Genomic DNA, 19,543 nt, shown 5'->3' with positions numbered 1-19,543 from the left:
ACCCCCAAGGAAACGAGACATAGTCCTTAGAGGGCAGACTGAAAGGAGTGACTGACCAGGGAAGCTGCTTGTTCCCAGAGAGTTTCCATGGCTTTAATTCAAGACAGGATTAAATACTTTCATGAGTAGGCAAAACCAACTGTGCTAATCTGAGAAATCCATTGCTACCCTGGGAGTTAATATAACTAACCCAAGTCATCAAGAAAACTATATTCTATCATCAATTAACACTCAAACACCAGGAAAATTATGATATTATACTTTATATTTCATTATAATTCCACAAAGACACAATAAAATGATTCTCCTGGTAGTGTCTTCAGGGACCGATTGCTTCTGCTTCTTTGCGTGAAGGAATCCCTAAGGAGGAAAGATTCCCCCCTCCCCCCCCAACTGTCAGAATCCAACGGCTCCTCTTTTGTGCAATCAGCCTTAGAACATTTCCCAGACGCCAATATTTGACCTCCAGGAGAAACATGCGGTAACCGCCTACCCATAATTGGGGAAAACTGAACCAGGGTCTGGACTTAGGCACCGGCACAGAGAGGACTGGGGAGATTTCATGGTGGCCAGAAGGGCCATGGGAGAGCTGGTTCGATGATCCCAAAGGCCCTAGATCCTAGCTGGTTGGGGACCCGTTGCGTATCTGGTGCAAAATTCAGCTTCTCTCAGCGTCTGCGAACAGCGTGCTCACATGCCAAGCTTTGGACTACATTTCCCAGACGGCTTTACTCCCCGGGCTGTCGCACTTTACTAGGGCGTGTCTTGGAAGAGAGGCCACAGCCGGCGAGCACCGCTGGGGCATCTCGCTCACCTCCGGCAGCCGCACCTGCCTCCCCGCGAGATGATTGGGGTCCTGCTCCTGCTCTTTCTCCTCCCCTTTCTCCTGTACATCGCTGCACCCCAGATCAGGTCTGTGCAAATGTATTGCCTTCTCTTGAGAAGTCTTCGGGGGGAACATTCATCCCCATCGAAGCTCTGTTCTTCAAAAGAAGGAAAGGAAGACTCCCCGCGGGGCTCCAAGTAGGGGAGTTCGGTTGGGGCTCCAAGTAGGGGAGTTCGGTTGGTCGGAGGAGGTCCAGCTGCCCTGGGTGAGGAGGGCGATACCAGGAGACCCCAGGCCGTGGGAAGGGGCTGCAGTCCGGAGCACCCTGCTTTGTTTCCTCAACGCGAATCGTGACATCTGGAGCTCCATTGCTTGCTCTCTTGTTGCTGTTAGATTTGCTTTTTCTCTGCACAGATGTAGTAAAGGAGAGAAATGAAAGGGTTTCATCACACTCTCCTGCCTTCTACCTGCCTTCGCAGCAGGAGTTGGGGGTGGGAGGTGGTCCGAGTCCTGCTCTGGGGTTTGGGGGTGGGGAGGAGAGGTTGAGGGTCGTGGTCTCTTGACCAGGTGACACATCAGCCAATGGCTGGCTGAGTGCCCCGGAGAATCAGCAGCGAGTTGCACACTGCTGATTGGTGCTGAGTAAATCACCAGTAGTGACGGTGGACCAGTGACTGAAGACACACACTCCTTCCCTCGGTGGGGATTGGATGGGCGGGGGGAGGGGGAGGCGGTCACTGTCTGAGTGGAACTGGAAGGCGCGCTATATCATCGTCTGCCGTTTCTTACCACAGTCACCCCTTCCTCCCTTTCTCCCCACCTCCCTCGAGCCCCTCCTCCAGTTGTATTTTTCCTCCCCTCTGCACATGCAGTCCTTCCACCTCTTGGCACACATGGGTGTTGGTACTCGGCCGAAACGCTGCTTTTTGTCTCTTTCCGCCACGACATCCTCTTATCCACATAGAATCTCAGTGAAGAGTTGAACCTGAACTGAAAATAGTGCTCATACCTCAGCAAGATTTTTCTAAGGAAGGTTACACTCCAAGGGTGATGTTCCAAACCACCTAGCTAGGTCGTGGGGGCTCGACCAGAGCTGGACTTTCATAGTTGATTGTCTCTTTTCTTCCTGCTGGTTAAGGAGAAGGAAGAGCTGGGTAGAGGCCCTGATGTGTTGTGGCTCCTGGAGCTAAAGCTGAAGGGGTGTGGGAAACTGAGCAGGGAGGCTTGTTCTGAGGAGGAAGATATCCGTTGGTGGTCACCTTGAGTTAGTTTGCTTCCTTCATGGCCTGTTTGTTCTAAGCAGGAACTTGAGTGGCTAGAAGTGTGTACTTTGCAATTCTAAGTTCAATGAAAAAGGTTGAAATGCTCTTAAAAATGCATCTCCCAGTCAACAAATTGTTTTAAATTGAGCCCCCAAGATTTGCAGAGAAAAGAACAATCTGAGGCCTACTAATACCTGTTTGTGCATTCATTCTTTTGGAGAAGCAAGATGAAGGTAGAAGGACTCAAATTAGTGAAACCAGGACTTGAATCTCAGCTCCCCTTTGTACTTATTTACATTATTCTTTATCTTATTTATTTATTTTTTCTAAATGTATTTATTTATTTTTGGCTGCGTTGAGTCTTCGTTGCTGTGTGCAAGCTTTCTCTAGTTGCGGCGAGCAGGGGCTACTCTTCGTTGCTGAGCGCAGACTTCTCACTGAGGTGGCTTCTCTTGTTGTGGAGCACAGGCTCTAGGCACGCAGGCTTCAGTAGTTGTGGCATGCGGGCTCAGTAGTTGTGGCGCACGGGCTTAGTTGCTCTGCGGCGTGAGGGATCTTCCCGGACCAGGGCTCGAACCCGTGTCCCCTGCACTGGCAGACGGATTCTTAACCACTGCGCCACCAGGGAAGTCCCTCTTTGTCTTATTTTTAAGTGTGTGTGTGTTTCTGTTCGTTTTGTCCAGGATGACAAGCTTTCATAATTTTAACTTTGTGTTGGGTAAGCTGTTTTATCAAGGCCATAAAGTGCCAGTTATGGACAGATTAACATCAGTGGACCAGTTCTTTCTTTTTCTAGGCTGAGTCTTGTGATTTCCTAAGCCTAAGAAAGAGCTCCACCAGGAGCCTGGCTAAACAGATATTCATCAGTTCTTGTAACTGCAGGGAACAGTGCTAAGGTTTGCCCTTATAATAGAATCACTTCTGTCCTCAAGCAAGAGCAGAAACATTTGAACAAGAAAATCTTTTTTTTTAAATGAATTTATTTATTTATTTTTATTTTTGGCTGCGTTGGGTCTTCATTGCTGCTCACGGGCTTTCTCTAGTTGCGGCGCGTGGGCTTCTCATTGCGGTGGCTTCTCTTGTTGCGGAACACGGGCTCTAGCCACGCGGACTTCACTAGTTGTGGCACACAGGCTCAGTAGTTGTGGCTTACAGGCTCTAGAGTGCAGGCTCAGCAGTTGTGGTGCACGGGCTTAGTTGCTCCGCGGCATGTGGGATCTTCCTGGACCAGGGCTCGAACCCGTGTCCCCTGCATTGGCAAGCAGATTCTTAACCACTGTGCCACCAGGGAAGCCCGAGCAAAAAAATCTTAAGAGCAGAAAATTTTGTTTTCTTTCCTCCAACCTTCCTTTAATCTATAAAAAGACAGCAGTAGTAGGAACCAAAACAGCCCTCAGCCTTGGGGCCTGTAGACACGGGGGTGTTGCAGGAATCTCTGGCTGAGACAAAGAGAATGAAGAACTGATGAGCTCTCCTCTGCAGGAAAATGCTGTCCAGCGGGGTGTGTACATCAACCGTCCAGCTTCCTGGGAAGGTCGCTGTGGTCACTGGAGCCAACACAGGCATCGGGAAGGAGACAGCCAAAGAGCTAGCTCAAAGAGGCAAGTTCATCTGCTTCTAGTTCCCTCCTGCCACTGTTGGTTTTTTTTAATTGAAGTATAGTTGATTCACAATGTTAATTTCTGCTGTACAGCAAAGTGATTCAGTTATACATATATATACATTCTTTTATTAATATATTCTTTTCCATTGTGGTTTATCATAGGATATTGAATACAGCTCCCTGTGCTACACAGTAGGACCTTGTTGTCCATCCATTCTATATGTAATAGCTTGCATCTGCCAATCCCTAACTCCCAGTCCATCCATCCCCCACCACCCCCACCTTGAGAACCACAAGTTAGTTCTCTATGTCTGTGAGTCTGTTTCTGTTTTGTAGATAGGTTCATCTGTGTCATATTTTAGATTCCATGTATAAGTGATATCATATGGTATTTGTCTTTCTCTTTCTGACTTACTTAGTGTAATAATCTCTAGTTGCATCCATGTTGCTGCAAATGGCATTATTTCATTCTTTTTTATGGCTGGGTAATATTCCATTGTATATATGTACCACATCTTCTTTATCCATTCATCTATCAAGGGACATTTAGGCTGTTTCATATCTTGGCTATTGTGAATAGTGCTGCTATGAACATAGGGGTACATGTATCTTTTTGAATTATAGTTTTGTCCAGATATATGCCCAGGAGTGGATTGCTGGATTATATGGTAATTCTATTTTTAGTTTTCTGAGGAACCTCCATACTGTTTTCTATAGTGGTTGCACCAACTTATATTCCCACCAACAGTGTAGGAGCGTTCCTTTTTCTCCACACCCTCTCTAGCAATTGTTATTTGTAGACTTTTAATGATGGCCATTCTGACTGGTGTTAGATGATATCTCATTGTAGTTTTGATTTGCATTTCTCTAATAATTAGCGATGCTAAACATCTTTTCACATGCCTATTGGCCATCTGTAGATCTTCTTTGGAGAAATGTCTATTTAGGTCTTCTTCTTGCTACTGCTATTTTATCCCTTGCAATGATGACCATTCTCATTATTTCCTCCCAGTCTTGGAATTCAAGAACATTCCAAGTGCCCCGCTGATTTGCTGGTCTGATACTAGTACAATGTTCTACATATAATGGACACAATGAATATTACTGATTTATTTTTCTTTCCTGATATGTTCATCAGATACCTCTGTGTGAAGTAGGGGTAATTCCTTTTTTAAAAATACAGTAGAAAATAACATTTAACATTAGTATTAGGTCTTTGATGCTCACTCAAAAACAGAGCCGACAGTTTGTCTCTTTTATATGTTGGTTGACAGGAGCCCGTGTATATTTAGCTTGCCGGGATGTGCAAAAGGGGGAGTTGGTGGCCAGAGAGATCCAGATCATGACAGGGAACCAACAGGTGTTGGTGCGGAAACTGGACTTGGCTGATACTAAATCTATTCGAGCCTTTGCTAAGGGCTTCTTAGCAGGTAAGTGTGGAACTGGAGACTATGCTGTGGGTCTTGCAATCAACATTGCAGACCTAGCTAAAAAGAAAAGATTCCTCTCCCTCTCTGACACATAGAAATGCTAGACAGAATATAGCCAAAAACTTCTGATTCATAGCTGAACTCATTAGTAACAAAGGGAAATACTCAAGAGGAAGAAACAAAAAATGAATTCAAAAATTCATAGCAGTGCATAAGAACTAAAGCCAGAAATCTCATACGTGTACCAGAACTCAATATGGGCTTTAAGGTCTGGAGTCCAAATATCCGTACAGGGATAGGAGATGAGACCTCAGGATGTTGAAGGCTGGGTTGCTGTCTGTATCTGAGGCTCCACATAAGGTTGGGATTCACAAAAAGCCATGTGGTCCTTGGTACAGGGAGCTTAAAAAAAACCCCAGGCCACCAGCTCAGGGACATGACAAAGAAGCTTATCATCTCTTTAGAACATGGATGGATAAACGGTCATCTGCAAGAAATTAGAACTTCAAGCTGACATCATTTATGGGGTGGGGGTAATTCATTCACACCACCAACTGGTGCAAGGAACTTGAGCTGAGAAATTAACATAAAACCCCGTAGTATCACATCAAAATTGAGTCCAAGAGCACTCTGTAGGCTTATTCCCTCATAACCCAGGGATCTAGGCCTCCCAAGGGAAGCAACTTCCACTGATATATACTTTTAGTCAGAAATTACAATTCATATGAGGAAATAAATCATAAGAGAGAGTTGGCAGATGAAACAAAGAAGTGAAACCAGTGTTTCTTTGTGGGCCTGAATCCGAGCGGCAGGGAGGCATAGAGAGTATCCTTTTTCTCTTGTTTTGGAATTTCCCATTCAGCTTGGGAAGTCTTTCTGTTGGGAGAGATAGACAGAACACTTCCCAAAAGCACTGAGTAAGTAGCTCCTGAATTGGAAAGATTGGAAAGGCCATTTGGTAGTGTCACGTGGAATTTTGCCCTGTATTAAGAGTATGTATGATTCAACTAAAGTCTTAAAATGAAAAAACAATACAAAATAAGTATGAGAGGAAAATAGAGGAAAGATTGAAGCCATGCATCCTCATTTTCAAAGCATGGGTGTGGGGCAGATTTCAAAGATGTAACGGCTGTGGCTGGCCACATCCACACTCCGTCCCCTCTTCCCTGCAGAGGAAAAGCATCTCCACATTTTGATCAACAATGCAGGAGTGATGATGTGTCCCTACTCCAAGACAGCCGACGGCTTTGAGATGCACATAGGAGTCAACCACTTAGGTAAGAAATTGTGTCTCATCACAAAGCTAGAGGGAAACTAAAGTTCCCCTTGGAAAACTTAGGGTCATATGGAGCCTTCTTTGTGGTGTGATTGGACCTTTGGGCCATAATAGACTATAAGTGTATAATAAATAGTGTGGTCCTGCCTGAAAGCTCAGGCTCGCTTGAGGTTCCTCCCACTTTTTAATCTGTGCTTCAGATTCAATTTACCTTAGAATATTTTTGAACAACCTAATTGGATTGGGGGCTGTGTTGCTTTCTTTGTAGCGACGCTTGTGGCCAGCATCAAGTAGAGGCCACCTGCTCTTAAACAGTGATGTTATTCAAAGTTGGAATAAGACATGACTTCATATTCATATTCACATAATCCAGACCTACCTCTTAGAAAGATGTCTCATGTCTTTGGCTGTTCCTATTTCCCCAAACCGTCACTGAACTTATTCTGTAGTTGATAATGAATTAATGAGGCAAAAAGCCTTATTCTTTTAAATTTTATTTATTTATTTATTTATGGCTGTGTTGGGTCTCCGTTTCTGTGCGAGGGCTTTCTCCAGTTGTGGCAAGTGGGGGCCACTCTTCATCGCAGTGCGCGGGCCTCTCACTATCGCGGCCTCTCTTGCCGCGGAGCACAGGCTCCAGACGCGCAGGCTCAGTAATTGTGGCTCACGGGCCCAGCTGCTCTGCGGCATGTGGGATCTTCCCGGACCAGGGCTCGAACCCGTGTCCCCTGCATTGGCAGGCGGACTCCCAACCACTGTGCCACAAGGGAAGCCCAAAAAGCCTTATTCTTGAATGCTCTGCCTTCCATAGCTGAGCCCGGCTCACCACTACTCCCTTCACCCTCACATTGGCCCTGAACTCTGTTAATTCTACTTTTTCTCAAAGGTCACTTCCTCCTGACCCACCTGTTGCTGGAGAAGTTGAAGGAATCAGCCCCATCAAGGGTAGTGAATGTGTCTTCCTTAGCACATCACCTGGGAAGGATCCATTTCCATAACCTGCAGGGTGAGAAGTTCTACCATGCAGGTCTGGCCTACTGTCACAGCAAGTTAGCCAACATTCTCTTTACCCAGGAACTCGCCCGGAGGCTAAAAGGTAGGCTTAAAAGAAATGAGTGTGGAGACATGAGTCAATGAGAAGTAGCTAAAAGCCACAGGAATAGGAAGTGTTTTCTGGAGCCCATCCTCTGGACAGGACCTGCTTCCATGGCTCTACCTGGGTATAGTTTTAGTGAACAGCCCACAACTGAATGTTGGAGGTGACTGGGAGGTAACGGGAAAATTCTGAAGGCTGGGCTTTGGCAGTTACTAGCTGCATGACCTGCAGCAAGTTGCTTAACTTTTCAAGACTTATTTCCTCATATGTAAAATGGGACTGCTTCACGGGTTATTGTCATGATTAATTCAGGCCTCATGAGCAAATCAAGTTTTTTGACTTGTAGTGAAACTAGATAGAAGGGAGGGACCAGAACTGGTGCTGGCTACAACCATTGGGATAAAACAGGTGCTGGGACTATGGAGGGGGTCTCCCTAACAACAAAGGGTCAAATAAGAGGGAAATGTATGCTTGAGGAGGGGAGTCTCCAGTCACAAATAAACAGAGATCCTTAGAACGGTCTACTATGGATTTCCAATAAATAGAACAGGAAATCCAGGGTGGACAATTAGAGTTGCTTAGGATTAAGGCAGGCAGAATTCAGGCTGAAGGTATCAGACACATTAGCCCCATCGTTGGAACAGGATCGTCAAACCACATGGACAGCTGTGAGATGGAGAGTTATGTCTATGCCCAGGGCATAACATCCTTTATCAGCTTGGGATAGATCAGGGTAACTGGATGGTGAAAACTATCCAAAGGTTGGTCAGGGAGCTAGGGTGGCCTGGAAGTGGAGAGATGGACTCAGCTGTGAGGATCAGATAAAAGCAGAGGCCACACGAGTGAGAAAATCTGATAGGTATGAGGATTAGGTTGGAAATAGCTATGATGCAATGAAAGAAACCTGGGCATGAGGGAGGAGGCATTCATTCAGCCATTCAACAGCCACGTATTCAGCGTCCATGCTATTTTACACACTGGATTAGGGGTTTGAGGGTGGAGTGGTTCACATCCAATGGGAGAGAGAAATAATTAGCAAGTATTTATACAACTGTCACATGTAAAATCAGTCTAGTAATGCATGAATAATTATCATTGTATGAAGTTCAAATAAGATGGAAGTATATAGTTATTCTCCTCTCTTCCCTTTCTGCTTTTCTCCCCTCAAGATACCACTGTCAACAACTTGATGTGCCCCGTTCCAATTACTTTCTTGTGCATTTACATATGTATATATCATACATAAGGAAGTGAAATTCCAACACAGTATCTAAGAGATCTTTCCATGTAGTACATAGAGATTTACCCCATTACTTTTGTTGGCTGCATTGTGTTTCATAGTATAGATGTGCTTTAGTTTATTCATTTCCTGAACAACATCTAGACAGTTTCCTTTTTGTTGTTGTTATTTAATTATAATTGTGATAAATGCTATAAAGGGGAATTACGAGGACCTATAATGGATTGGCAGGGGGGTGGTGGGGAGAACCTTATTCAGTCTGAAGGAACAGGAAGGACTTTTCTGAGGGAGTGAGTTGCAAGCTGAGCCCTTGCAGGATGATTAGAAATTAAATGGGTTACAGTGTGGGTAGGGTGAGGCAGCTGAGGGGGCTGAGGAACATTCCAGGCAGGAGGAAGAGAATGGCTGAGGGTCTGGTCTCTGCTTGAGAAACTGAGAAAAGGCAGTCATAGTTAGAATGTAGAAAGCAAGAGGTCTGAGCTGAGACTGGTAAGGTAGGTGAAGGTGAAATCCAGAGAGGCCACAGTAAGGATTTTTGTGTTTATTCTAAGAACAATGGAAAACTGTTAAAATGGAATCCTTTTTTAAAATGAGGGCAAGAGTGGATGCAGCAGGTGATTTCTGTGGTTGAGGTAAGAAGTGAGGGTAGCTTGGACTAGGGTGGTGGAGATGGAGGGTAATAGACGCTCCTGAGAGATATTTAGGATGTGAAAATCACAGGGCTTGTTGATTGGAGATGCATGGTGAGGTGGTGGATCCTTAAGGACTGGTCCTGTATGCCTGCCTGGTTGAAAGTGTAGGGAACACTGCAAGAACCAGGTTTGGCCTTAAATACATGAAGTCAGTTTTGGACCTCTGAGTCTGCATTACTATGGGTCATCTAGAGTAGATGTCAAGTGGAAAATAATACAGGTCCACAGTCCTTTTTCTGTAATTGTGAAATCCACAAAGGCCTGAAAACTGTTTTTTCCTAAGCTTGATACCAAAACTCATTTGGCAGCAAAACCTCACCTGTACTAGGGAGAGTAGGTAATAGACATTTTATATATATAAAATAAAATTTAAAAAATTGGAAACATTTCTGACCCCAGGGTTTCTAGAAAAGAATTGGGGACCTGAAATAGCACATGCATAAGTGTCATTTAGCACTTATCATGCACCAGACAGTATTCTAAGCTCTTTTACACATGAACTCATTTAATCCTGAGAACAGCTCTGTGAGGTGTAGGTATTATAATTATCCCTATTTTACAGATGAGGAAACTAAGTCACAACATCAGGTAGGTTACACAGCTAGTGAGTGGTAAAGCTTGGATTTGAAACTGGGCAGTCTGACTACAAAGTCCATACCCTTAACCACCACATTATACTGCCTTTTATTGTCAGCCAAGTGTTAAAAGGAGCCACTTGGACCATAGATAAAAATGAGTGCTATAAAGTTACAGAGAGGGAATTTAGTGAGCCATGAGAACTCTTAACATTTAAAGTTTGGGTAGAAGATGATGAACTGGTCCAGGAAACAAGAGGATGCATCCCAGAAAGGTTAAAAAAACCAGAAGAGGTGTGGGATCATGAAAGCCAATGAAAAGGCAGCTTTAGGATGAGAGTGGTCAACAATGTCAAGTGCTTCTGAGAGGTCCTGGCTCTGCTGCTTCCTAGCAGTTAATAACCTCTCTGAGCCTTAATTGTAATCTGTGAAATGAAGGTATAAATTACTGTGAGGAGTGCTTGCGATAGCATCATGGGAAAGGAGTCCACATGGGGCAAATGTTTATTCATGTCTTCTGCTCTCTTTGGTCACTTGGCAACATCAAGTCCTGTCTTCTCCTCTCTATATGGCATCCCCACATCAGGCTCTGGCGTTACAACGTACTCTGTACACCCTGGCACAGTCAACTCTGAATTGGTTCGGCACTCATACCTCATGAGATGGATTTGGTGGCTTTTCTCCTTCTTCATCAAGACCTCTCAGCAGGGAGCCCAGACCAGCCTGTACTGTGCCTTAACAGAAGGTCTTGAAGTTCTAAATGGGAACCATTTCAGGTATGAATGTATCTGTTTTTGAAGATGGAATTTTATTGCCCACAGGAAATAATTTGGATTTGTCTGGCGTACCGTACCCTTTTTATTTATTTGGGGGGGGAGGGGTGTTTATTTATTTAAATTTTCATTTTATATTGGACTATAGTTGATTTACAATGTCGTGTTAGTTTCAGGTGTACAGCAAAGTGATTCAGTTATACATATACATATATTCATTCTTTTTCATATTCTTTTCTCATATAGGTTATCATAGAATATTGAGTAGAGTTCCCTGTGCTATACAGTAGGTCCTTGTTGGTTATCTATCTTAGATATAGTAGTGTGTGTATATCAATCCCAGGCTCCTGATTCATCCCTCCGCACCATGTTTCCCCTTTGGTAACCATAAGTTTGTTTTCGATATCTGTAAGTCTGTTTCTGTTTTGTAAATAAGTTCATTTGTGTTATTTTTAACAATTAGATTCCACACATGAGTGATGGCATATGATATTTGTCTTTCTCTGTCTGACTTACTTCACCTAGTATGATAATCTCTAGGTCCATCCATGTTGCTGCAGATGGCATTATTTCATTCTTTTTTATGGCTGAGTAATATTCCATTGTCTGTATGTATACCTTACCTTTTTAAAAAAGTACATTGTCCAATATGGCTTTTGTCTCTTGACTCTAGGGATGAGGGTAGTTAATGATGCTGCTAATGATGCTGTTTTATCTTTTAATAGGGGAATTTGACCCATTCACATTTTTTTGTGGTAACTGCTAGGTTTGATTTTATTCATGCCATCTTTTATATGGATGATTATGCTTTCTGGTTGTTTCTTTTCTTCCTACATTTTTTTATGTCAGTCTAGTTTTCTTTGTTCCTTTTTGGGCTCCTAGTTCTATTTTTTCACATTAAAAAGAATTTGAATCTGTATTTCTCCATTACCTTCAGGACTAAAATAGTATCAATGGACTCCCTTCTTGAATAAGTGAAGACTTTTTAAACTTTGTATTGTAGGGAATTTTGAATGTACACAGGAGTAGACAAAATAGCATGTTGAATCCCCATATACCCATAATCAGCCTCAACAACCATTAACCCATGGCCAGTCCTGCCCCATCCCCATCCACTACCCCTTCCCATATTTTTCTCATTCCATATTATTTTGAAGCAAATTCCAGATATCACATAAGATCAAAATTTTAACACGGTTTCACCTCCACCTTCAAGATTTTGTGGAAATAATCCAAAATTTTGGAGAAAGGGCTGTAAATAAATTCAGATTGGAATGAAAGGTAGACAGTCAGATCATGAAAGGCCTATAATGCCAGGCTTAGAGAGGAGCCACAGAAATTGTTTCAGTAGAGAGAGCCACAGTCTGGTCTGTGGTTTAGAAAAATATCCTTAGTAACTCCGTTTGATGAATGAATGAAGTACCCCAAATGAGAGAGAATGAGTTTCTGATGTAGGGTAATGACAGCCAGAATGAGGAGAATGGTTTAAGTGAGAGACCCTGAAGAGGCAGAATTTTTACCACTTGATGACCAACAAGTGAGGGGGTAGAGGAGGATTTGGTGACCTGGGTTCAAGCCTGAGTTATTAGGAGATTAATTGTGACATTAACTGAGACAGAAGATGTAGATAAATAATGTGTATAACTTAGGGTTCTTTGATTCCAAACCAGTGGAAATGGACGCTGGCTAACATAAGCAAGAAGAGAATTTATTAAAATATGGGGATACTCCTAGGTTCGAAGGGAAGACTGAAGAGTCAGGCTTCGAACTGTCAGAATGGCCAGTCAGCTGGCCAGGACCCTGCTGCTGGAGTGAGTGAACGCCAGCTGTCTTCAGTCTGTTGTGTTGCCCACCATCCACTCTCCAGGGAGGAAGCATTGGGTCTCCTTCCTGCCCCGATCATCGCCTCCATTCTCTCACCCCCACTAGCTTGGCTACAGGAGGACAGGCAGGCATTTGATTAATGGGATCTTCAAACTATATCCAAGAGGAAGAGGTAATTCCATAGAAAGAAATCAGGTTTCTATTGCCAAAAAAATGTGGGGTGGGTGTTCAACCAAAGAGTAACAATTGCCCACTACGTAATAAACCCGGCTCTGTACATGTTGAGTGTGTTATCCATAAGATATGTGAGTAGAACTGTGTAGCGGATAGTTGGAAATGCAGGTCTGAAGTGCAAGAAGATAGATTATTTAGTTTTGTACACTGGAATGATTTTCCAAGAGTGACTGGATTCTTCTTCCCTGGGGATTTTAAAAAATTAAATAACCCTTTATCTTGGTTTTGACTGAATGGCTTAGAGTCAGCTTCAAATCCATAATTATTGAATTGACTTTTGAAGAGCCTTTCCAGTACAATGAATTCTTAATTTTAAGCATTTTGAAGATCCAACAGCAGCCATGTAGACCGCTAGCAAGACATGAACATAGAAGTCTGTCTTGATTGAAGCTTTAGGACCTTTGCACTGGTTGTTCTTTTCTGCCTGAAACTACTACAACTTTTTGTCTTTATAGATTTGCCTATACAGTTGGAATTATATAATATATGGCCTTTTGTGACTGGCTTCTTTCACTTAGCATTACATGTTAAAGGTTCATCCATGCTAGAGGGTGTATCAATACTTCATTCTTTTTTATTGCCAAATATCTTATTTTATGGATACACCATCTTCATTTGTCCATTCATCAGTTGATGGGCATTTGGATTTTTTCCCATTTTTGGGTTATTAAGATAATGCTGCTTTGAACATTCATGTACACATTTTGTATGGATAGTTCTCTTGGGTATAAACCCAGAAATGTAATCTCACTGGAATATGGGTCATATTTTAACTCTTCTTTAGCTGTTGAGAAACTATCAGACTGTTTTCCAAAGTGGCTGCACCATTTTACAATGCCACAAGCAGTATATGAGGGTTCCAATTTCTCCACATCCTTGTTAACACTTGTTATTGTCTGTCTGTCCTTTGATATTAGCTATCTGAGTATGTATAGAGTAGTATCTCATTGTGGTTCTCATTTGCATTTTCCTGCTAATGATGTTGAACATCTTTTCATGTGCTTATTCCCCGTTTCTATATCTTTGTTGGAGAAATGTCTATTCAAATCCTTTGCCCATTTTTAAATTGGATTGTCTTTTTGTTGTTTAGTTGTAACAGTTCTTTATATAATCTAAATATGAGTCCTTTATCAGGTATATGATTTGCAAATATTTTCTCCCATTCTGTTGGTTTGTTGGTTTGTCTTTTCAGTTTTCTTCATGGTGTCCTTTGAAGAACAGAAGTTTTTAATTTTGATGAAGTCTCATTTATCTATTTTTTCTTTTATCACTTGTGCTTTTGGTGTCTTATCTAAGAAACTATTGCCTAGCCCCAGGTCACAAAGATTTATTACTGTTTTCTTCCAACAGTTTTATAGTTTTAACATTAAGTTCAGGACTATGATCCTTTTGTTTTTCTTTTTGAATTTTATTTTATTTATTTTTTATACAGCAGGTTCTTTTTTTTTTAACATCTTTATTGGAGTATAATTGCTTTACAATGGTGTGTTAGTTTCTGCTTTATAACAAAGTGAATCAGCTATACATACACATATATCCCCATATCTCTTCCCTCTTGCGTCTCCCTCCCTCCCACTCTCCCTATCCCACCCCTCTAGGTGGTCACAAAGCACTGAGCTGATCTCCCTGTTATACAGCAGGTTCTTATTAGTTATCCATTTTATACACATCAGAGTATACATGTCAATCCCAATCTCCCAAGTCATCACACCCCCACCCCTGCCCCCACCCCCACCCCCGCCCCCAACCCCGCCACTTTCCCCCCTTGGTGTCCATACGTTGTTCTCTACATCTGTGTCTCTTTTTCTGCCCTGCAAACCGGTTCATCTGTACCATTTTTCTAGGTTCCACATACATGCAATAATATATATTTGTTTTTCTCTTTCTGACTTACTTCACTCTGTATGACAATCTCTAGATCCATCCACGTCTCAACAAATGACTCAATTTCATTCCTTTTTATGGCTGAGTAATATTCCATTGTATATAGGTACCACATCTTCTTTATCCATTCGTCTGTCGATGGGCATTTAGGTTGCATCCATGACCTGGCTATTGTAAATAGCGCTGCAGTGAACATTGGGGTGCATGTGTCTTTTTGAATTATGGTTTTCTCTGGGTATATGCCCACTAGTGGGATTGCTGGGTCATATGGTAATTCTATTTTTAGTTTTTTAAGGAACCTCCATACTGTTCTCCATAGTGGCTGTATCAATTTACATTCCCACCAAGAGCACAAGAGTGTTCCCTTTTCTCCACACCCCCTCCAGCATTTTTTGTTTGTAGATTTTCTGATGATGCCCATTGTAACTGGTGTGAGGTGGGTGATACCTCATTGCAGTTTTGATTTGTATTTCTCTAATAATTAGTGATGATGAGCAGCTTTTTTTTTTTATTGTTTATTTTTGGCTGTGTTGGGACTTCGTTGCTGTGTGCGGGCTTTCTTTAGTTGCGGCGAGCAGGGGCTACACTTTGTTGCGGTTTGTGAGCTTCTCATTGCGGTGGCTTCTCTTGTTGCGGAGCACAGGCTCTAGGCGAGCAGGCTCAGTATTTGTGGCTCACGGGCTCTAGAGCGCAGGCTCAGTAGTTGTGGCGCACGGGCTTCATTGCTCCACAGCATGTGGGATCTTCCTGGACCAGGGCTCGAACGCGTGTCCCCTGCATTGGCAGGCGGATTCTTAACCACTGGGCCACCAGGGAAGCCCTGCCTCCATTCTTTTTCCGAGGTCCTGGATCATCTTCACTATCATTATTCTGAATTCTTTTTCTGGAAGGTTGCCTATCTCCACTTCATTTAGTTGTTTTTCCGGGGTTTTATCTTGTTCCTTCATCTGGTAAAAAGTCCTCTGCCTATCTTTCTGTGAATGTGGTTTTTCTTCCACAGGCTGCAGAATTGTAGTTCTTCTTGCTTCTGCTGTCTGCCCTCTCTACTGTTTTTTGTTTTTTGTTTTTTTTTGGCTATGCCACACAGCGTGTGGGATCTTAGTTCCCTGACCAGGGATCAAACCTGGGCCCCTGGCAGTGAGAGCAGAATCCTAACCACTGGACTGCCAGGGAATTCCCTATGATCCATTTTTGTTAATTTTTGTATATGGTATGAGGTAGGGTTTCCAACTTCATTCTTTTGCATTTGGATATCCAATTGTCCCAGAACCGTTTGTTGAAAAGATTATTTTCTCTTTGCTGAATTGTCATGATAGCTGTATTAGTCCATCTTGGGCTGCCATAACAGAATACCACAAACTAGATGGCTTAAATGACAATTTATTTTATCACAGTTCTGGAGGCTGGAAGTTCAAGATCAAGATGCTGGCAGGGCTAGCCTCTGGTGAGGCCTCTCTTCTGCGTTGCAGATGGTTACCTTCCTGCTATGTCCTCACATGGCCTTTCCTCTGTGTGCATATATTCTTGGTGTCTGCTTCTCTTCTTAATAAGGACACTAGTTCTATCGGATTAAGGCCTCACCCTTATGACCTCATTTAACCTTAATTACCTCCTTAAAGACCCTATCTTCATTATAGTCACATGTGGGTTAGAGCTTCAACCTATGGATTTGGGGGGACATGAATCAGTCTATAACAGTAGTATTACCAAAAATCAATTGACTGTAAATGTGAGGGTTTACTTCTGCACTTTTAATTCTATTCCGTTCATTTACATGTGTATCCCTATGCCAGTATAACACTATCTTGATTACAGTAGCTTTATAGTAAGTTTTGAAATTGGTCAATCTTTTACCTATACTGATTAATACTTACCAAAGTCCCACTGGAAATATCAGCATCATGACCATGCTGATGTCATAACCATACTTCAGTAACTCTTATTGTATGTAATATTTGAATTTTGTATTTGAATAATTTTTACAGCATGTCTTAGCTTACAGGGCGTTTTCATGTCCTTTGTATCATTTGCTGTTCACCATAAACTTATAAAGAATTTAAGGCTTAGTGCATTGGAGGCTATAGAGGCCTACAGAGGCCAAATCATTTCCAGAGAGTCATCCAGACCCTCTTGGTCATCAGTGATAGTCTTTTCACTCAGAAATGGCAGGTTTTGCTGGTGGTATTGGTGAGTTCCCTTAAACAGAAGTACTACACTTATAAGGCTTGTTCTTTGAGTTTAAAAACAGTTATAACTGCAGGCAGACCAGAAAGAAGAAGGTTTTTTTTAAACCACTCCAAGCATCTATGACCAATGTAAATAGCAGTATCTCAGCTACATGACACTGTACAAGGTCCTATAGAGTGGACCTTAGAGACATGTTTGAATAAGATGGACATACACAGGAGTCAGGCAGGCACTGATATTATAGTTAAATACATATGTATACACAAAGGGGAATATAAAGACTAAATGATACACATTATATATCAAACAAAGCATTCTGATCTGGTGTGGTCTAGTGAGCTCTAAAATGGTAATTACATTTTCTCTGAGGTAAACATTGGAGGATGCAGAGATAGGACAAACATTGGTCCTGTGAAGCGCCCAGAGCACATGTCATCCCTGGGTTGTTTTTCTGTTGTGTTCCTTATCCCAGGCAGAGAGCAGACTCCATTCTTAACCCTGTGCTTTAAGCCTTTCTTTTTCCTTTCCAGTGACTGCCATGTGGCATGGGTCTCTGCGCAGGCTCGTAATGAGACAGTAGCAAGGCGGCTGTGGGATGTCAGCTGTGACCTGCTGGGCATCCCTGTGGATTGACAGGTGATGGCAGTTGGACCCAAGAGAAGCCTGCAGTAGACTACTAAGTACTCCCTGCCAAAATGATTCTCCTTCAGGATGGCCAAAACCTTGAGCACAAAGAAAGCAAATCTTCCAGCCTTGCCTGCTTGATGTCTGATACAAGCCCAGTGTACACTGCCAGATTCATCTAAACGCCTTGCATTTGTCCAGATTTATTTTGCTCCTGTTACTGCCAGAGTTACTAGAGATAATATAGGATAAGTAGACCTTCATATGACCTCCAAGCTCATATTTTCCTTCTGAAGCCTACTACCTAGGAGAACCTAAGCTATGGCAAGGGTTAATTTCTGGCACTTTGGATTAGTTTCTATCCTCTTTGTCCACAGTGTAGTTCCTCCCAACCAAACAACCTTCAAGGGGGCCATCCTTTAGCTTTAGCTAAACTCCAGGAGTCACAGTGGCTTGGCTCAAGAGCAGGGTTTGTCCCTCACCTCTTAAGAAAACCATCATGGCACCAACATCTGGATTCTTTCAGGAAACTCTTCACTGAATCTGGATTGTGGCATGGCTTTATCTCTGACAACCTAAAGCCACTGCTGCTAAAACACTTTCACATGCCTAGACCACAGAAGAGCTTCCTTTTCTAAGAAGTTGGTGGAGTTTACAGGATGGCAGAAATTTGGGGAAAGGCAAAAATAAAAATCAAATTTAAACTGTCATTCATTTTCCTGCTGTTTCTCAAATCAGCAAGAGGGTAGTGAAAGAAGCAGCTTGAGAAGATAGGCCACCTGGCTTCAGTTACTGACCCTAGATCCATGGAGGCCTCCTTTTTGTACCTTGGTTTCTCTTAGAAAACCAGAAGGGAAAGGCTATTTAGTGATTGTCCCTGAGTATATCTTTGTGTGTGTTCTTGTGTAGTTATGCAGCTGGGAGTATTCAAAATAGCCACAAAGGAACAGTATTAAACTGGACCCCCATGCAGGTAAATGATCAGAGACGGAGCAGACCTGTGTCATTCAGTCTTTGATACAAATGGAAAATGAACTCTGTATATGCTGATAACTACCCACCAAGAAGCACATTGGTGGTAGGGAAGAGGTCCAAAAAAGAGAAGAATCCTGGAAGATAATGCATGCAAAGGCAACGAAGGGACTAGAAAAGGGTTTTAAAAAAAACCACACACACACTCACACAACAGCTAAATACGTTAGTAATATCCAGCAATAGAAGAATTGAGGGTGACCACCTGAGTTCAAGTAAGACAGGAAAGGCACTATGTTAAGCATCAATCAACCTATGTGGTAGAAAAAAAAACCCAGACAAACAAAAACAAACAAACAAAAACCCTCCAATTATTTATTCAGCAAAATTATCTTAAGGACTGATATTGGTAATTATAGTCAATTTAAAAATCTTTCAGGGCATTTCCTTACATTATCTTGACAAGATTAAAATGTCTACTGTATTTGCTAGAAATCTACAATTTATTTGGGGAATGTTTATCAAAAGTAGTGCTGCCAAAGGAAGGCTGAGAAATTGGTACTGTTCCATCACTTGTTTGGAGTATATTCTTCTAATAGAGTTTGTGATTTTCTTGGACTAACAATTTACATGTTCACTTTGGTGGAGAAAAGAGTTATAGGACCACAGTCTTCTCATATTTGTAAATAATCTTTTGTTGAACTTGTTTTGACCATTAGGCTATATATTTAGACATGGTCATTTTATGGAAAATTTGGAAAACTTTTGATAATAGTGCACAACTGAATTAATATTTTACTTAATTTATATTAACTGTCAATGACAAATAAAAAATTTGATTATTTATCATTTACCAGAATAAAAACTGTAAGAATTAAACAAATTTGAGTCAACAGAAGAAAACAATTAAATGAAAGCTTTAGAGTCAAAAGAAGAAAACACTTTTCATTACTACGGTTATGCAATCATTTCTTGTTCATGAGGATAATTTGTCCCAAAGTCAGCCACAGTACAGTCTCAATTCAAATGCCATTAACTTGGGTTG

General features: G+C 42.2%; 1 protein-coding gene across 4 annotated transcripts; it reads left to right on the top strand.

The window, feature by feature from the left end:
- Window positions 1-431: 431 nt before the first annotated feature.
- On the top strand, window positions 432-18,859 carry RDH11 (retinol dehydrogenase 11). 4 transcript variants are annotated; one of them, XM_036844678.1, is made up of 8 exons: window positions 437-912; window positions 3,571-3,689; window positions 4,966-5,121; window positions 6,294-6,398; window positions 7,284-7,493; window positions 10,587-10,776; window positions 17,433-17,538; window positions 18,444-18,859. In XM_036844678.1, the coding sequence occupies exons 1-7, from the start codon at window positions 845-847 to the stop codon at window positions 17,533-17,535; spliced, it is 951 nt and encodes a 316-aa protein (XP_036700573.1). In that variant the 5' UTR covers window positions 437-844; the 3' UTR covers window positions 17,536-17,538; window positions 18,444-18,859. The 4 variants fall into 4 exon arrangements, with proteins under 4 accessions (XP_036700576.1, XP_036700574.1, XP_036700573.1 ...); XM_036844681.1 differs by having other exon boundaries at window positions 432-912; window positions 7,284-7,403; window positions 17,433-18,859; XM_036844679.1 differs by lacking the exon at window positions 17,433-17,538 and having other exon boundaries at window positions 436-912.
- The last annotated feature ends 684 nt before the right edge of the window (window positions 18,860-19,543 follow it).

The sequence above is a fragment of the Balaenoptera musculus genome, chromosome 2 (assembly GCF_009873245.2).
Source record: "Balaenoptera musculus isolate JJ_BM4_2016_0621 chromosome 2, mBalMus1.pri.v3, whole genome shotgun sequence".
NCBI classification, from domain to species: Eukaryota; Metazoa; Chordata; class Mammalia; order Artiodactyla; family Balaenopteridae; genus Balaenoptera; species Balaenoptera musculus.
The sequence above is the reverse complement of the archived record's forward strand: the minus strand, read 5'-3'. Positions and strand labels throughout refer to the sequence as shown.